This window comes from Hevea brasiliensis, chromosome 11 (assembly GCF_030052815.1).
Source record: "Hevea brasiliensis isolate MT/VB/25A 57/8 chromosome 11, ASM3005281v1, whole genome shotgun sequence".
Lineage (NCBI taxonomy): Eukaryota > Viridiplantae > Streptophyta > Magnoliopsida > Malpighiales > Euphorbiaceae > Hevea > Hevea brasiliensis.
In genome coordinates this window covers 66,903,276-66,922,473 of record NC_079503.1, presented here as the reverse complement: position 1 = coordinate 66,922,473, position 19,198 = coordinate 66,903,276, and the positions used below count along the sequence as shown (strand labels likewise).

At 33.1% G+C, this 19,198-nt stretch overlaps 1 protein-coding gene across 1 annotated transcript; it reads right to left on the bottom strand.

Moving 5' to 3' along the window:
• Window positions 1-644: 644 nt before the first annotated feature.
• LOC110644738 (probable LRR receptor-like serine/threonine-protein kinase At1g56140) lies at window positions 645-19,194 on the bottom strand (the record flags this gene model as incomplete). The annotated part of the gene is made up of 5 exons (XM_058129318.1): window positions 645-1,209; window positions 1,307-1,413; window positions 18,182-18,300; window positions 18,833-19,043; window positions 19,132-19,194. Coding segments are annotated over 4 exons (432 nt in total), but the record flags the coding sequence as incomplete, so codon positions are not given.
• Window positions 19,195-19,198: the final 4 nt, after the last annotated feature.

Sequence of the window (19,198 nt, the reverse complement as noted above, 5' to 3'; positions counted from 1 at the left end):
AAAAGGTTTTTTTGTTAGTGATTAAAATTTGTTTTTAAATAAATAGTATATATCTTTAAACCATCAAAAGTTTTTCTTATTAGTTAACAAAATTTGGTTTTCAATAATTAGTATATATTTTAAACAAAATACATTAGTAGATTTAATATACAAGATTTCACTATAACCCAAAAAGTCTCAAGTCTATAATATCATTCAACAAATGTTATTACAAGTCAAATAAATGTTGTCACAAACTTATATTGACATTTTTTTTTAAAGATTGTCACTTATGCCATTATCACTATATATTAATTAAAGCAACATTTACAATAAATATTATGTAAAATTTTAAGCGTATATATCCTAATTATAAGTGGACTTATCAGGCCAATTAATGAGCAACCGAATAGCTTCCATATCTAATCCACAAATAAAAGTTAAACCTATATAGATGAGAGGATTAAACTTATATAGGTACATGAGGCTTTCAGGCCATATGAAATCGCTTAAGCCTAAGCTCATGATTAATAAACCCTGGCCCTAATAGCCAAAGGAGAGAGAGTAGTAATGCAATAACAAAATTTATTTTGTCATATAAGAGATCAAAGATTGACATTTTAATAGTCTTTTTATTAAAAAAAAATCGAAATATATATAAGATATATTCTAACTTAAAAGTTTAAATTGAAGCAAACATGAACTTTCCATATTAGACTACATATACAAAAATCATATTCAGTTATTCACTCTCAAAATTGTAACATATATACAAGAAATGGAAGAGAGGAATTTTATTCAACAACAAGAAGATGCAAATTTTAGAAATAGCATATATACCAATTATCACCTTCCTTCCCCAATGAGATCAGTGAGGCTAGGCGCAGTGAGATTTAATGGAGTATCCATTGTATCAACCCCTGTATTATTATTGCTGTTTTTGCTACTTTCAGCTTCAATGGATTTAGTAGAATCTTGATTTGAAAAGCTAGAGGTTATATCCTTAAAATCCCAATCAGTCAAATAGCTTGGCTTTGATACTATAGCATTCACTTCGATATCTCCAGCAAGCATGCCCACAACACGTGACATTGTTGGTCTCATCATTGGTGAGCCTTGAGTACACAAGAGAGCAACCCCTATGACCTTAAGAGCTTCATTTTCATCCAAATCAGTTAAGTTTGGATCCACTAGTGCCAAACTTTGGTTATTTGCATGCAAACTCCATGCCTACAAGCATAAGTGGAAACTTTATTAGAAAAATATAAAGCTAGATAAGTAAGAGAGAAGAAAATAAAATTTAATTTTAATTTTTTTCTATCCTTACCCGTTCAAGAAGATAAATTTGTTCCTTGGCTAAGCTATTATCAGAGTTTGGCCTTCCACTCAGAATCTCTAAAGCAACAACTCCAAAACTAAAGACATCAGCCTTCTCTGTCAAATGTCCACGCATTGCATACTCAGGTGCCAAATACCCTCTGAAGTTAAGGAAAATATGGTTGTTCACAAATATTTATCTCAAAAATCCTTTAATCTATTGGATACATATATATGTCTTATTCAATTATTTATTTTAATGTGCATAACAGTTTTATCGATATCATAAATAGTTTACAATTAACCCACAATAACTAATGATTAGAAATTAAGCTGCCAAACCCCCTTGCCCGACAATATATATATATATATTGAAGTCAAGTAACGATATTCAAGTAATGATATCCTATTTGAGTAATGGCTATCCATCCTTATAATGATAGAGTTGTGTGAGCATAATGTTCTTATATTGGAGTGTTACCTCCTTATGACATCTTTTCTTAGTAATGGCTATCCATCTGATCGGGATTCAAATATAGTGTAAAATAGATAAGGTTTTTGCATCTTGGTGGATCAGTACGTGCAAAAAAGCTAGTCCAAAAGAGTAAGGTTCATTTTAGTAGTTGAAATATAGGATCATTGACTAAAAAATCAATAGTGATTGTGAATACTATGAAGAGGAAGAGGGTTGACATAGCTTGTTTTTGAGAAAGACAAGGGAAAAAGCGAGAGAGATTGACGATTATGGAAGTGAAGAGAATTGGTGATAAGATCATCTCCTTGAAATTAACATTTGAAAAGGAGACTATTATCACTATCAATGCATATGCACCTCAAATAAGTTTAGATGATAAAGCTAAAAGCAAGTTCTAGGAAGATGTAGATGCATTGATCTAAAGGATTCCCAACGATTACAAAATTTTTTTGAGGGGGATATTTGAATGGACATGTGGGCAATAGCAACATGGAGGGTTCGAATATGGGAGTAGGAATGATGAAGTGAAGACCATTTTTCAATTTACTTTCTCTTATGATATGGTTTTGGCAAACACCATTTTCAAAAAAAAGAAAAAAAGGGAATTATACTTGATTACCTTTTAGTGTGGAGAAAGCCATAGCAAAATAGACTTCTTCTTTAATAAAAGAAGGGATAAAACTCTATGTAAAAATAGCAAAATTATCTTTGGTGAGACTCTAACTACTCAAAATAAGCTTGAGGTTTTAGAAGTGAAGATAAAAAGCAGAGTGAAGAAGGAAAAAAGATTTATGCAACCTATAACTCGATGGTGGAACCTAAGAAAGTAGATGCATTAAGAAAGTAACAATGGTTATATTAAAGTGTATTTAAAGGTAAAGGACTACTCCTACAAAAGTCTTAGAGGTAGAGTGAGGAGGTTAAATAGGCTATTAAGATAAAAAAGAATGAAATAAAATGTTACTGACAGTTTAGGAAATATAAGTTAGAAAGAATAGTGTAAGGCTTATGTAAATCTCCAGCCAATTTGTATTAAAAGTTAGGGACATAAGAGGGTGTAGAAGCTAGCATGACTAAAGGAAAAGAGAGGCAAAGATCTAATTTAGGTCAAATGTATTAAAGATGATAATTAACAAGTTTTGTTAAGAAATAGTGAGATCAAAAAGAGATGAAGATGCTACTTTGATTAACTATTCATTGCGAGCCATGAGTATGAAATTACAAACCTTACAATTCCTTTAATACATAAGGACCCTAATACACTCATAGAATCAAGTTTATTGAAATTAAAGAGGCCAGGAAGAATACAAATATAGGGAGAGCTTGCAACCTAGATTGTATACCTATAAAAGTATGGAAGTGCCTAAGGTAGGTTGGAGTAGCTTGGCTAACAAAACAATTCAATAGCAATAACAAAATATGAAAAGATGCCAAATGAATGGAGGAAGAGCACTTTGGTTCCTATCTTAAGAACAAAGGAGACATCCAAAAGTTATCCAAATTAGAGTGATATTAAATTAGAGAGTCACATGGAACTATGGGAAAGCAATTAAACGTAGACTTAGAGACACTATTAAAGTATCAGAGAATTAGTTTGGCTTTATGCCTAGTAGATGTACAATAGAGCCTATCTTTCTATTAGGAAAATTACTTGAAATTTATTAGGAAAGGAAGAAGAATCTCCAAATTATATTTATTGAATTAGAAAAAGCATAAGATTAAGGGAAATTCTTTGGTAGATGCTAAAGAACAAATATTTCATCTCAAATTTATAAATATCATTATTGACATGTATGAGGGGACAATCACAAGTGCAAGAACAATGGGATGGGATATGGACAAGTTCCTTACATATAACAGTAAGTTTACATCAGGGGTCAGTTTTGGATTTTTGATAGTTGCCTAGGATGTCATACCTTTATCATTGAATACTTAGTGTTTTGAGTTTGTTTCTTGTTCAATTAGCTTGTTATTGCTTATTTTTATGTTATTAGGTATTTACAATAGCATGTAACAGCTTATGACGCATAAGGAGGTGAATTGAGCATAAAAAAAAGCAAAAGACACATCAAGCATTTTAAGGCAAAAGGAGCTGCGATTTTGATAAGGATTTAGCTAATGATAAAACGAGTTTAGGGATGTCTTATTCATGGTATTTATAGGCTAATAGTGAAAAATGAATAGATTCGGACATTAAGTCATAATGAGTTTCCTTGGGCAGCCTTAATGGTGCTTCTATGTGATCCACTATTTAGAGTTTGAATCTAACCTTATAGGCTTAGATGGACCTTAATTGACATATTTTGAAGTGATATAAAACTGGGCCAGATTACATTAAGGGTCACATGTTGAGTGTGTTTGGGCTTTTTATGTTTTATGTGGGACCATGAGTTTGGGCTTTAATTAGTAGGTTTAATTACTTTATTTAAGGCCCAAAATAAATAAAATAAAGGTGTGTAGTTCCCCAAGGTCATGCAAATAGTAGATCTGTACAAGGAGAGCTATTTTTAACTTGTTTTCCTACTTTAACTAGGATTCTTGAGAGAATTTTAAGTTAGAATGCAACTAGGACTTCCAAATTAGATCTGAAGTCTTAGTTAACCTATTTTTTTCTATGAAAAAGATCCAAAATACAAATCTGGAGCTTTTTAATTCTCTTATACTCAGAGTGGCAAAATTCCCTCTTTGTACATTCAAAGGTATCGAATGCTTGATCTAGCTGCTAGTGTGATTTCTTCTTCTTCTTTGGGTTGTGGAGTACTTCTACATCCCTTTGGAGTGTGTGGCGTTACCATCAACATCAGATTCAGGTTGTTCAATTTCCATTCAAAAAGGGCAGTACGTTCTTCTATGTTATTTTGGTTGTGTTTTCTTTTGTTACTATGAGTGAATAGTTTTCTTATTCAGTATGGGGGATTGTTGAAACTATGGAATAATTGTCATGAGACTATTTTGAGCTATTAATTAAATCAGTATTTTTCTTCACTTGAATATCTATGTTTCTCTTATGATTCATGAAAAAATGGTATGTTTAATTATTTAAGAGGCCTACTACTTAATTATTCATGTATGTCTAATCCTAGTATAGTTGATTAAGTCTGTAATTGCTTAATTAACTTTGCATCAATAGCAAAGGTGATATTGTGTGAATTCATCATATTGCTTAAAGATTCATAGTCTAGGTTCAATGATTATGCCACATGTTGTGTAATTGTTATCCAGAATTAGTGATGTTTCTCTAGTACGCTAAAGCTGCTATTGAGTTAAATCTTGCGCTTGACTAAGGTTGTTCAATTGGTTATGGATTAATTAGATGCTTGCTTTGATTAATCTAATAAGTAAGGAGAAATAGGGAAATTAACACTTGTTTGGTTTATACAATCAATTTGTTTAAGTGAATTAATTATTACAGTAGTTTCAATGATTGATACTTAACTTCCATGGTGGATACATATCTTTCTACTGAGCCGTTATCATATAGTGTTAGTCGCATTCTTGATACTTTTAGCTTTTAGTTTAATTTAATTAGTTTTGTTTCTTTAGAATTAATAAAATTCAAAACCCCCTGCTTTCTTTATTGTTAGTGTGTGAAAATACTTGAGTTCACTTTAATAATTGGTCAATCATTCTCTTTGGGGTTGACCTTTACTTACTCTTGTTACAAGTTAGTCTAGTAGAATACCTTCTTTAATTGGTGCATTCGGCACGGATCAAATCTTGGTGCCATTGGTAGGGAGTGATTTTGCATTGATCAGTAAATCTGAATTCAAGTGTGTTTAAAGTTTTCTTTTAGTGTTCTCTTTCAGGTTGTATGTGTGGTGGAGATATCGACATAAGGCTTCAATGCATTAAGGATTTTTTGAAATATTAATCAGAATCTACAAGCTCATCTCAAAACATCCCTTTTGAAAATCCTTTCATTTAATCTTCCGAGCAAGAATCTAAAACAATAGCAATGGCAGTGAATCAAAATGCTAATCCTAGGAGTTGTCTACTCCTAACATAAACCAATAACCATTATGTGTTGATTATCCTGCTTTAGCAATACCTTTTGAATTGAACTCTAGATTAATACATCTTTTGCCTTCTTTTCATGGTCTTGCAAGTGAAGACCCTCATAAGCACTTAAAGGAGTTCCAAGTGGTGTGCTCGACCATGAAACCAACAGGGATCACTGAAGAGCAAATTAAACTTAGAGCTTTTCCTTTCTCTCTAGCTGATTCAGCTAAGGATTGGCTCTATTATTTGCCATTAAGATCCATTAACTCATGGAATGACAAAAAGAGGCTTTTCTTAGAGAAATACTTTCCAGCCTCTAAAGTTGCCAATATAAGGATGGAAATTTGAGGCATCATGCGATATAATGAAGAAACCTTGCATGAGTATTGGGAGAGGTTTAAGAAATTGTGTGCTAATTGCCTCCATCATCAAATTAGTGATTAGTTACTCATCCAATACTTCTATCAAAGACTTTTCCCAACTGATAGAAGCATGATTGATACTGCAAGTGGTGGTGCATTGGTTGATATGACACCTAAAGCTCCTAGGAACTTTATATGGCTGCCAATTCTCAATAATTTAGCACTAGGCATGAAGCACCACAAAAGAGAGTTAGTGAGGTAAGCCATTATTCTTTAGAAAATCAAATAGCCAATCTTACCTCTCTTGTGAACCAATTGGTTATAGGTAATGTGCAACAAGTCAAAAAGTGTGGAATTTGCTCACTAAAAGGGCATGCAACTAGCATGTTCCCAACTAGCATGTGTCTAACATTGCAAGATGAGCCAAGTGAGCAAGTTAGTGCTATGGGTGGATTTCTTGAATAACCACAAAGGAGATATGATCCTTACTATAACACATACAATCTAGGATGAAGAGATCACCCCAATTTGAGCTATGGTGGTTAAGCTCTAAAAAGCAACTTTCCTAATGGTCCTCTAGCTTTTTAACAAGTACAACTACAATACCACCAAAGGCAACCAACTATGCCATCTTAGAGCTAAGGTATCTCACTCGAGGATATGGTCAAAACTATTGCATCTAGTTCTTTACAATTCCAAAAAGAGACAATGACTAGTATTCAAAACATGAAAAATCAAATAAGCCATCTAGCTTCTTGAGTGAGTAGATTAGAAGCTTAAGGGTTAGGCAAGCTTCCTTCCTAAACTCTTGTCAATCCCAAAGAAAATGCTAGTGTAATTGTGTTGACGAGTGGTAAAGAGTTGGAAGAACCACCAAAAAGAACCATAGAAAAATAGAAAGCCAATGAAGTTGAAAAGGAGCTTAAACCATCAAAAAAGGTGAGTGCATCATCTACATATCTAAGGTAACACCTCCTGCTCCTAATTCTGTTTTTAAAGTTCCACCCTCCTTCCCTATTAGATTTACAAATTCCAAGAAATAAGAGGAGAAGGAGATTCTTGATATGTTTAGAAAGGTGAGAGTAAACATTCCTCTCTTGGATGCTATCAAGCAAGTGCCTAGGTATGCCAAATTTCTAAAAGAATTGTGCACTTCCAAGAGGAAGTTGAGAGGCAATGAGAAGGTAAGTGTGGGGGAGAAGGTTTCAACTATCATACAAAAGAAACTTCCCCCAAAGTGCAAAGATCCAAGTATGTTTTTCATTCCTTACAAGATTGGTAACACTAAATTCGAAAGAGCTATGTTAAACTTAGGTGCATCTATAAATGTCATGCCTAAATCTATATATGCTTCATTGAACTTGGGATCATTACAAAATACTGGTGTTATTATATAATTGGCTGATAGGTCAAATGCATATCCTGATGGTGTGAATGAGGATGTTTTAGTGCAAGTGAATGAATTGGTCTTTCTTGCTGATTTTTATGTTCTTGACATGGAGGATGATCATTCTTCCAGTTCATGGCCAATTTTTTTAGTTAGACCTTTTCTGAAAGCATCTAAGGCAAAAATAAATATGCATGATGGTTCACTCACTGTGGAATTTGATGGTGAGATTTATAGGTTTAATATTTTTAATGCCATGCGATATCATAGTGATGTGCATTCTATTTGTCATTTAGATGTGATTGATGATTGTGTTGATGGGATTTTTGAGTTAGGTGATAAGGATATATTCAAGGTGGCATTCTGCCATGATATGAAACAAGAAGACTTTACTAACTCAAAGGTGGAGTCTGCTATGAGTAAGAACATGTATGAGACTATTATGGAGTTGCACCATTCGCCTCCATTAAGGTATGTAGCTATAACTCTTAAATTACCTTTTTCACACAAAACTTTTTCCTTCTATCGTGCAGGCACCTAAGCTTGAGTTGAAGCCCTTGTCTGATCACTTAAAGTATTATATTTGAGTGAGGATGAGACACTACCTATTATCATATCTAAGAAGCTTACCTTAAATAAGGAGCAAAATAAGGGCAGAATCTTTCACTCACTTCATCATCCTCACCAAGCTCTCCCATGGCCGAAAATGGTGTCCAAACTTTCCTCCATGGAAACCACCCATGCAAGCTTGAAATCACCTTCATTTCAAGCTAAATTCTTGAACTTCCTTCATTAATCTTTGCCTACACACCTTGGGCAGCAATAAGGGAGCAAGAAAGATAAGTTTGGGTGGAGTTTTGAAGAAGTCCAAAAGAGGTAAGTGGTTATTTTCAATTCTTGTTTTATTAAAAGTATAACTAAGATTGTGGGTAGTTGAATTATTGAAGAATTTTTAAGGTTTGATGAATTGTTGGTGATGGAGCATTTTGGTAGCCATGGAACTTCATCGTGTACAGCTTGTCTTTGCATGTAAATGGTTGTTGAGATGTTAAATTAAGTGTTTAAATATATTGGAGTTGATTTTCATGTAAAAAGTTTGATTTGTAAGCTTAAAAAATAAAAATGGAAGTTGATGTGTATATGTAATTTTTGGGTAGCCTCAAAATGGAAATTGGTAAGGTTCAAATTCATGAAATGTTGTTGAAATATTGTACAAAAGAATGACAGCATATATGTATGTGGAATAGTAGTGATAGGTATGTAATTTGATGATGGAAGTTTGTGTGATAATTAGAAGTATTTATGTGTATATATTGTTGGGATTGAACTTGTGAATTGTGACTGCATTTGGTGTATTTTGGAAGTGGTTATATTCTATCCAAGTTGACCTATAATGTAGAGAATTGAATGGTTTTGGTTAGTGCCAAATGCATAATGGTATGGAGAAGTGAGGAGGTAGTTGGTGAATGTGTGTTGGTTTGGTGTTTGGAAAGCATGTAGAAGGTAGTGTGCAAGTGGACCTATAACCCTAAGTGTGTGACTCCGATTGGTATGAGGCCAATTGGAGGTGAAACTAGGCACAAAATGTGCCAACTTTCATGAAGAAAGCCTACCTAAATTCTGTCCAGAAAGTAACTTGAAAAATGACCAAATCCGAATTAGTGCCTTGAAAGCCTGAAAATTGACCATTTGGGCAGCAGTTAGTGTTTTGACCATAACTTACTCAAAACGAGTCCAAATAACCTGAAATTTTTACCACGAATAGTTTAGACATAGATCTACAATTCTTATGAAGACACCAAAGCCCAGAAATGGCCAGAACGAAGCCAAATAGCTTGCACATATTCAGGTACCAAAACTGACCGAACCAAAAGTGACCTAAAAATGACCTAAGCCTACCATTTTAGTGCATTCTGTCCAGCATTGGTAAATTGACCATATCTTGGTCTATACAACTCAAAATGACCTGAAATTTTGCCCCGGGTGCAATAAGACATAGACCTACAAGTTTGTAGTTTGGACCGGAACCCGAAAACAGACGGAACTAAGTCGTCCAGCTAGGTCAAAATAGTACACCGAAATCTGGTAAATTGCAATAAAATGCAATACACTTGGAAAATGAAATTGGTAACATATACTAACACTAAAGGGCTATAAAATGTGACATATTGGTAACATTAGAATTGACTCACTTAGAGTGCATCAAGGGTCAACATTATAGGTTGACTAATGAAATGAATTGAAGGGAATAGTACCAAGAAAATTTAAATATTGAATTTTATTGTTAGAAACAAATTCATTGAGTACTAAAACACTTTAAATTGTGTGTTTCAGTTGAAAAGGATATTGAGAAGCACAAGGAACACCGAGTCAGAGCCAAGAGGCATTTATCAGAGGTCTGTGCACAATACTTTTTATATTCACTGCTTTTACTAGAAAATTTATTTGGAGAATTGAGTTATGAATAATTTTTTATTGTTTTGGCTTTGTGAATTTTATTCGGAAATTATTGTGTTGCCTACTTTGCAAATGAAAATTTTGAGATAAAATATGATTTGTAGTTTGTATAAAATATTTAAATATTGTGATTTGGAATTATTTTGATTCACACTTGGCATGACAATTACTATGTTCCTCCTCCATTTATGGGGTGAGTATAACTATATTCCTTCCTCTTTGACTTGCCAGTCTGAGGTGAGTATGGATGAGTTCTCATTAGCTAGCTAGCCACCTCCCTCATTGATTTTGATTAGTGGGGTGAGTGTGCCTTGTCGTGGTGTACAACACGGCATGTTCGAAAAATTTGTGTCATGACCTAAGTTGTATTATTGATTGGTAACACTGTGTTATTAAATTGTTTAATTAAATTTGTGTTATATGAGCTTTTGAAAAATTGTGAATTATTTAGATTGTAAATTGTCAATAAAAGTTTTACATACCGCATTTTAAATTGTTATTGTGCACCACTGAGTAAATTTTACTCAGCGATAGCTTTTTCATTGCTGTCGCAGGTAGACAGACGAACAGAGCAGCGGAGTAGGCTGCTTATACCACATTTTGAGATTTTGCCGGGTATAATGAATATACCATATTGTTTAGTTTTTGTTGTAATATATGTGCACTGTATGTATATATTGTACTTGGTCTTGAGCAGTTGTAAACTAAAATTGTAAATTATTTTAGCTTGTAAAAATATTGTGACATATTTCTTTTATCTCATCTTTTGGGAACAATGGAAAATTGATTGTTGAACTGAGTTGATAATGTTGAGAAAATTATTGTGTTGAATTGTTATTGGAGTTTGGGATTGAGGAATTATATATTTGAAGTGCTTTTTATAGGTTTTTAAAGAACTGTTTTATTCAAAATATAGATGGCACTCTGTCAAAATTTTTACAGAAATTGTTAATACTTCAAATGTGTTATTTTGTTTCACTTCAGTTAAAAGAATTTTTAACACCTGTCAATACTCCTCCACATGCATGCACTATATCCTACTCGAAGAAAGTGCAAAACCATTTAGAGAGGGCCAAAGTAGGCTAAATCTGCCCATGATCATGGTTGTGAAGAAGGAGATTTTGAAACTACTTGATGCCAAAGTGATTTACCTAATTTTTTATTCTAAGTGGGTGAGTCCAATCCATGCTGTGCCTAAGAAGACTGGCATCACAGTTGTGAAGAATAAAGATAATGAGTTTGTCCCCACTAGACTTCAAAATGTGTGGAAAGTGTGCATTGACTATCGCAAGCTTAATGTTGCTACTAGGAAGGATCACTTTCCACTGTAATTCATGGACCAAATGTGTGAAAGGTTAGATGGTCATACTTTTTATTGCTTTCCTGATGGTTATTCTGGTTATAATCAAATTGTCATAGCACTTGAAGACCAAGAGACAATGACTTTTACTTGTCCTTATAGTACTTTTGCTAATCGCCGTATGCCTTTTGGTCTTTGTAATGCTCTAGCAACCTTTCAAAGGTGTATCTTTTCTAATTTTGTTAAGTGCATCATTGAAGTATTTATGGATGATTTTACTATTTATGGTGACTCATTCGATGCATGCTTGCACAACCTTAAACTTGTGCTTAAGAGATGTGTTGATGCTAACCTTGTCTTGAACTTTGAAAAGTGTCATTTAATGGTAGATCAAGATATTGTGTTAGGGCATGTTGTTTCATCTAGGGGTATAGAAGTTGATAAAGCTAAGATTTATACCATTGCATCTTTACCTTACCCCCACTATTGAAGTGCATTCTTTTCTTGGTCATGTAGGTTTTTATCGAAAACTTATCAAGTACTTCTACAAGATTGATTTACCTTTATGCAACTCGCTCACAAAAGATGTGGAATTTAGCTTTCATGAGGCGTGCAAGGTTGCATTCAACAAATTGAAGGAACTCTTAACTTCGGCTCCTATGATCTAGGAAGTACTTGCCCTTTGAAATTATGTGAGATCTAGGAATCATGCTAAGGGGGCTATTTTGGGACAAAGAGTGGGTAATGCACCTCATGTAATATACTATGCTTTGAAGACCTTGGATGATGCCCAATGCAACTACTCCACAATGGAAAAAGAACTGTTTGCTATTATCTTTGCTTTAGAAAAATTTCATTCTTACTTACTAGGTACTAAAGTGATTGTGTATTCTAACAATGCAACTCTTAGGTACCCATTGAAGAAAAAGAAAGCAAAGCTAAGGTTGATTAGATGGAAACTATTGCTACAAGAGTTTAACTTGGAGACCAAAGATAAAAGAAGGGTTGAAAACTTAGTGGCCATCCATCTTAGTCATTTGCCACAAGAGAAATATGCCTTACCCTTACATGAGTTCTTCCCTGATAAACAATTATTTTCACTTAGTGGTGACGCACCTTAGTATGCTAATTTGGTAAACTATTTTGTGACCAAGACTCTGCTATAAGAATTGACTAAAGCTCAAAGGGATAAGATAAAGAGTGATGCTAAGTATTACGTATGGGATGAGCCATACCTATGGAGGCATTATGCAGATCAAGTAGTAAGCGGGTGTGTTCCCTAAATTGAATTTCATTCCATTCTTTCCTTTTGCCATTCTTATGAGGTTGGAGGATAGTTTGGACCTAAGAGAACTGCACATAAGGTACTTGAATGTTGGCCATCCATTTTTAGAAATGCATGCCTTTTTTGTAAGACTTGTGCATAATGCCAAAGAATAGGTAATCTTTCTCATAATGATCAAATGCCCTTGTCACTTATACTTGCTTGTGAAATTTTTATTGTGTGGGGCATTGATTTCATGGGACTATTCTCTTCTTCTTTTAGTGATGTTCATATTATTTTAGCTGTGGATTATGTTTCTAAATTGGTGGAAGCTAAAGCCACTCAAACTGATGATGCTAAAGTTGTTATAGATTTTGTAAAGTAGACATAGAATTCCAAGAGCTCTCATAAGTGACAGAGGAACACACTTTTGCAATAGAATTATTGAGGCTCTTTTAAAAAAATATCATGTGACCCATAAAAGTTTCTACTGCCTACCGTCCGCAAACAAGTGGACAATCTAAAGTTTCAAATCGAGAGATTAGGCCCATTCTAGAGAAGACAGTTAATCCTTCAAGGAAAGATTAGAGTTTGAGGTTGGATGATGCACTGTGGGCATATAGGACCGTATACAAGACTCCAATTGGTATGTCTTCTTATCGATTGGTGTATGATAAGCCCTATCATCTCCCTGTGGAAATTGAGCACAAGGCATTTTGGGCTATTAAGTAATGCAACATGAACATTGATAATGATGGAATACATAGGAAGTTGCAATTGCAATAGTTGGAAAAAAATTAAGAATAATGCATATGAGAATCTAGAATCTACAAAGAGAAGACTAAAGCATTCTATGACAACATAGTTAGAAAGAAGAAGTTTGTGGTTGGTTAGAAAGTACTCTTATTCCACTCGAAACTTAAACTTTTTCTAAGTTGCATTATAGGTGGGTTGATCCTTTTGTTGTTACTAATGTTTTTCTTATCATGGTGGAGTTGAAATTCAAAGTGTAGCAACAAACGAAGTGTTCAAGGTGAAGGGGCATAGGTTGAAGCCATACTATGAGCGCTTTTAAGAGCATAATGTTGAAAAGATGGACTTAGAGGGCCCCAAGTATGGAGAATGAAGAAAGGTATGAAGTTAAGCAAATGACTTTAAACAAATGCGCTACTTGGGAGGCAACCCAAGGATCTTTAATAATCATATTTGCTTTTATCCTTTCTACTTTTATTTTTGTTTCTATTTCCTTACCCTTACATAGAGGACAATGCAAGTTTTAAGTGTGGGGGAGGGATTAGTGTCTTTTCCATGGGTTTATATGTATGTTAGTGTCTTTTCGCTTTTTTTTTTTTTTTTTTTTTTGTCTACATGTTATGCCTTTTATGTGTGTTTAGGTGCTTTCCAAGATTAATGAGATTAGGTATATTATGAGTATGCATTGATTTAGCTTGATGAGAGCATAGGTAAATTGAATGAGTTGAATTACAACTTAAGCTTTCTTTATGTGGTAATTTAATTGAAATGTTGAATATGCTAATATGGAAGATCAATACCTTTTGTGAGCTTTTAAGCTTATAATTGAAACTTCAATATCAATCTATTTCTTTTGTTGTGTGCATATTCATTCCTTGATTATATATCTCTAGAACTTACTTTAAATCTTTTTGACATTATATGGATATATGTATGTATTTAAGTGTTGAAGGCAAATTAGGTGTAACCACTTAAGCTTAAACAGTCAACCTATCGACAACTGAAAGTTGTCCCTCTAGTGAGCTAATTTTGAGCCTACATTATTCCTATTCTTTGTAATTAAGCCACATTATAAGCCTTAGCCTGTAAAATAAGTGTTTCTACCCTACCATAGGATTAGTAGAGCATTTAAAACTTTTTTAATAGGTTTTGGTTAGAATGTATGTAAAAATGGTAGTGAATTGGGGATATGAGTATGAAAGTATACATTTGGATGTTCTTGTGACTGAAAAAGTAAAGTGAAAAGTAAGGAATGAAAAGCAAAAAATTCAAAAAAATAAAAAAGAAGAAAGGGTGAATTTGCATTCATTCCTATACTGACATTCCTATAATGAGAGGGCATCAATTATTATAATTATTGCTGTTGAAAAGGTGTGAACAAGAGAGTTGAAGCTAGAAAAGAGCCTGTTTTGTAATGTGATGAATTCTGGTTGGTACATGTTTTATATTGTGAATTCATGAGTTTTGAATGCTCCACTAATTTCTTCGATTTTTAAAATTGTTTATCCTTTATTCCACACTTTACCCTAGCCCCACTACAACCCTGATAAAGACCTTCTGATTTATTTTATGCATATGATCTAATTAATGGAGATGAGATGAACAAGCAAGCTTATGGTAAGTTATGTTCATGGATTGAATTTTGAGAGAAAACACTTCACCCCAAAAACATAAGAGATGGAGTGATTCTTATGCCTATTTAAGGATCCTCCATGTTGGTATGTTTAGCTTTTTAATGAGATTGCTATCTTAAGTAAAGTTCTAATGTATGTGAAGAGATTTTTTTTCATGATATCTATGATTCTTAGAGAGCTTGGTTATGTTCATGCTTATGATATGCTTATCTTTGATAATCTTGGAAAGTATAGATTGAGTCATTGTTTTATATTTTAGTTAGTTTTGATCTAGGATGACCAAAAGCTAAGTGTAGGAGAATTTGATAGTTGCCTAAAATCTTATATCTTTATCATTGAATACTTAGTGTTTTGAGTTTATTTCTTGTTTAATTAGCTTTTATTGCTTATTTTTATATTATTAGGTGTTTACAAGAGCATGTAAGAGGTTATAAAGCATAAAGAGATGAATTGAGCGCAAACAGAGCAAAACACACATCAAGCATTTTAAGGCAACAGGAGCTGTGATTTTGATGAGGACTTAGCCAATGACAAAATTAGCTTAAGAGTGTCTTATTCATGGTATTTGGAGGCTAATGGTGAAAACGAACAGATTCGAACATCTAGTCATGTTTAGCCTTAATGGAGCTTGTATGTGATTCACTATTTAGAGTATGAATATGACCTTATGGGCTTAGAAGGACCTTAATTGAGATAATTTGAAGTCATATATGAAAAATGAGATCAATCAGGTCAGATTACATTAAGGGTTACATGTTAAGTGTGTTTGGGCTCTTTATGTTAAGTGTGTTTGGGCTCTTTATGTTGAGTTATGTAAGACCAAGAGTTAGAGAATTAATTAGAGGTTTTAATTGCTTTATTGAAAGTCCAAAATAAATAAAATAAAGTTGTGTAGGTTCCCAAGGTCATGCAAGTGGTAGATCTATACAAGGAAAGTTATTTTTAAATTGTTTTCCTACTTTAACTAGGTTCTTGAGAGAGTTTTAAGTTAGAATGCAACAAGGACTTCCAAATCAGATCTGGAGTCTTTGTTAACTATTTTCCTCTATAAAAATGGTCCAAAATAAATATTTGATGCTTTTAAATTCTCTTATACTCAAGAGTGGCAAACTATCCTCTTTATGCATTCCAAAGTGTCAATTGCTTGATCTAGTTACTGGTGTGATTTATTCTTCTTCTTCTTTGGCCTGTGGAGCACTTCTACATCCCTTTGGAGTGTGTGGTATCATCATCAACATCAGATTCAAGTTATTTGAATTCCAATCAAAAAGGTCAGCATGTTCTTCTTTGATATTTTTTATTGTGTTTTCTTTTGTTACCATGAGTGAGTAGTTTTTTGTTCAGTAAAAGGATTGTTGAAACCATGGAATAATTGTCATGAGACTATTTTGAGCTATTAATTAAATTAGTTTTTTTTTCACTTGAATATCTATGCTTCTCTTGTGATTCATGAAAAGATGGCATGTTTAATTATTTCGGAGGCCTACTACTTAATTATTCATGTATGTCTAATGCTAATATAGTTGATTAAGTCTATAATTGCTTAATTAACTTTACATCAGTACCAAAAGTGATATTGTGTGAATTCATCATATTGCTTAGAGATTCATAGTCTAGGGTAAATGTTTATGCCACTTGTTGTATAATTGTAATCTAGAATTGGTGATGTTTCTCTAGTATGCTAAAGCTGCCATTGAGCTAAATCTTGCGCTTGACTAAGGTTGTTCAATGGTTAGGAGTTAATTAAACGTTTGCTTTGATTAATCTAATAAGTAAGGAGAAATAGGGAAATTAACGCTTGTTTGGTTTCTACAACCAATTTGTTTAAGTGAATTAATTATTGCAGTAGTGTCAATGATTGATACTTAATTTTCATGGTGGATACATATCTTTCTACTGAGCCATTATCATATTGTGTTAGTTGCATTCTTGATACTTTTAGCTTTTAGTTTAATTTGATTAGTTTTGTTTCTTTAGAATTAATAAAATTCAAAACTCCTTGTTTTTTTTATTGTTAGTGTGTACGAATACTTGAGTTCAATTTGCTAATTAGTCAATCATTCTCTGTGGGATTGACTTTTGCTACTAGTTAGTCTAGTAGAATACTTTATTTAATTGGTGCATTTGGCATGCATCAGTCTATAGTTGTTTACCTTAGTTATGGATGAGCTACTTAGTCGTATTTAAGATGATGTCCCATGGTGTATGTTATTTATATAAGTTATTAAATGTTGGAGTTATGGTGAAAGACTCTTTGAGAATACAAGCTTTAGGCTATGTATAAGTAAGACAGAATATATGCATTACAAGTTAAACTCTCATAAATGAAATGGAAGGGAGGTTTGATTGGTGAACGGAGTAATAGATGATAATGTAACACATAAGATCAAAAAAATATGGATGAAATGGAGGATTTTGAAGGGTATATATGCTACACAACCCCAGGATCCTTAACAAAGTGGAAGGTAAGTCCTATAGAATCATGATTAGGCTAGCTATGTTGTATAGAAGTGAATGTTGTTTATCTAAGTTACAATGTACCTACAAGATGAGTGTGCTAGAAATGCAAATGTTCAAATAGATATCTAGTAACACGAATGGATAAGATTAGGAATGACCACATCTACCAGATGGTCCATAAAACACAAATTAGGGATAAAATAAGAAAAAATTGATTAAGATGGTTTAGCCATGTCCAATATAGAGCATCGATGTCAAAGTTCAAAGCTATGAGAAAGTAGTAGAAGAAGCGAGAAGGGAAATTGGGAGACCAAAAATGATGTAAAAGGAAGTAGTAAGACAAGATTTATAATTCCTGGATATCAATGTGGAATTGATTTCAAATAAGATTAAATAACAAAAATTATTTATATAGCTGACTCCAACTAGTTTGAAATTAAAACTTATTTATTATTATTCTTGGTTTTAGCAATCCAGAGATATGCATTCTAAATTTGAATCCAAAATGCTCCAAATATTTACTCATCCCAAACTTATTAAAAAATTATAATGAATCCAACAACTATTTTCCACAAGTAAAACTAAACTTTTGAAACACAACTCTACATGCATATAGAAATCATAACATAAATATTTGAAAATAGGCAACTAAATAAAAACACTTAGAGAGAAAGGGTGAAAGAGGTTACATGGTGCCGAGTGCTGATATGGGTTTTCTTATCATCATATAGCTTTGCCAGTCCAAAATCAGATATTTTGGGGCAAAGTTCTGCATCAATCAAAATATTACTTGCCTTCACATCTCTATGTACAATCCTTGGCCTTGACTCTTCATGAAGATAAGCTAATCCTTTTGCAGTTCCAATGCATATATTGAAGCGGGTTGGCCAATCAAGCTGAAAGCTATTTTTTGCTGCACAAATATATGTAAAAGATAGCTTTTGTTGTTAGTAAATGTTAAAAAAAAAAAAATTCGAATGATTTTCATCATGATTGCAAAACTTCAGCTTATCATCTATAATATGGTTACTAAATTTTAATTTTGTTGTAATTAAGGTATTCATACCTTAATTTTATTAATACTCCTTTTAGAATCTAAAGGTCATAAGTGTGAGTCATGAAAAAAGACTCTCCAAAATAGGGGTAAGAGTACATACATCAACTCTCTCCAAACCCACAAGTATGGGTAACTTTATGCTTTGATAACTTTCTTTGTTTTTTTCTTAAGATATTCATACTTAAATTTAATATGATTTCAACAATAATCTTATTGGCCAACTATAAATTGAACGACATGTAAAATTTCTAATGAATTTCTCATATGAATGAGTTAAAAGTACCTTATTTGCAATAAAATTAAAATCCAATGAGCAAATTGAGATAAATTGAAGTTTTATAACCATAATAAAAATCAATGCAGAAGTTGAAAATAATAGACTTAATACCAAAGAGTGCCTTGTCAAGGCTTTTGTTCTGAAGATATTCATAGACCAACAGGCGTCTATTTCCTTCAATGCAACATCCATATAATTTGACAAGATTGCGATGTCGAACAGCAGATATGGTAGCTATCTCAGTTATAAATTGACTATTTCCTTGGCTTGATTCTACTGAAAGTTGCTTCACCGCCACTTCTCTTCCATCAAAAAGTGTACCCTATAAAAAACCACAATTTAGTAACATAAATTAGGATTATGAGATCACCAGTTAGGAAAATTTTGTAAAGATGACAATGCAAGATTACCTTATACACAGGTCCAAATCCTCCCTCTCCTAACTTATTTGAAGGGCTAAAGTCTTCTGTGGTCGTT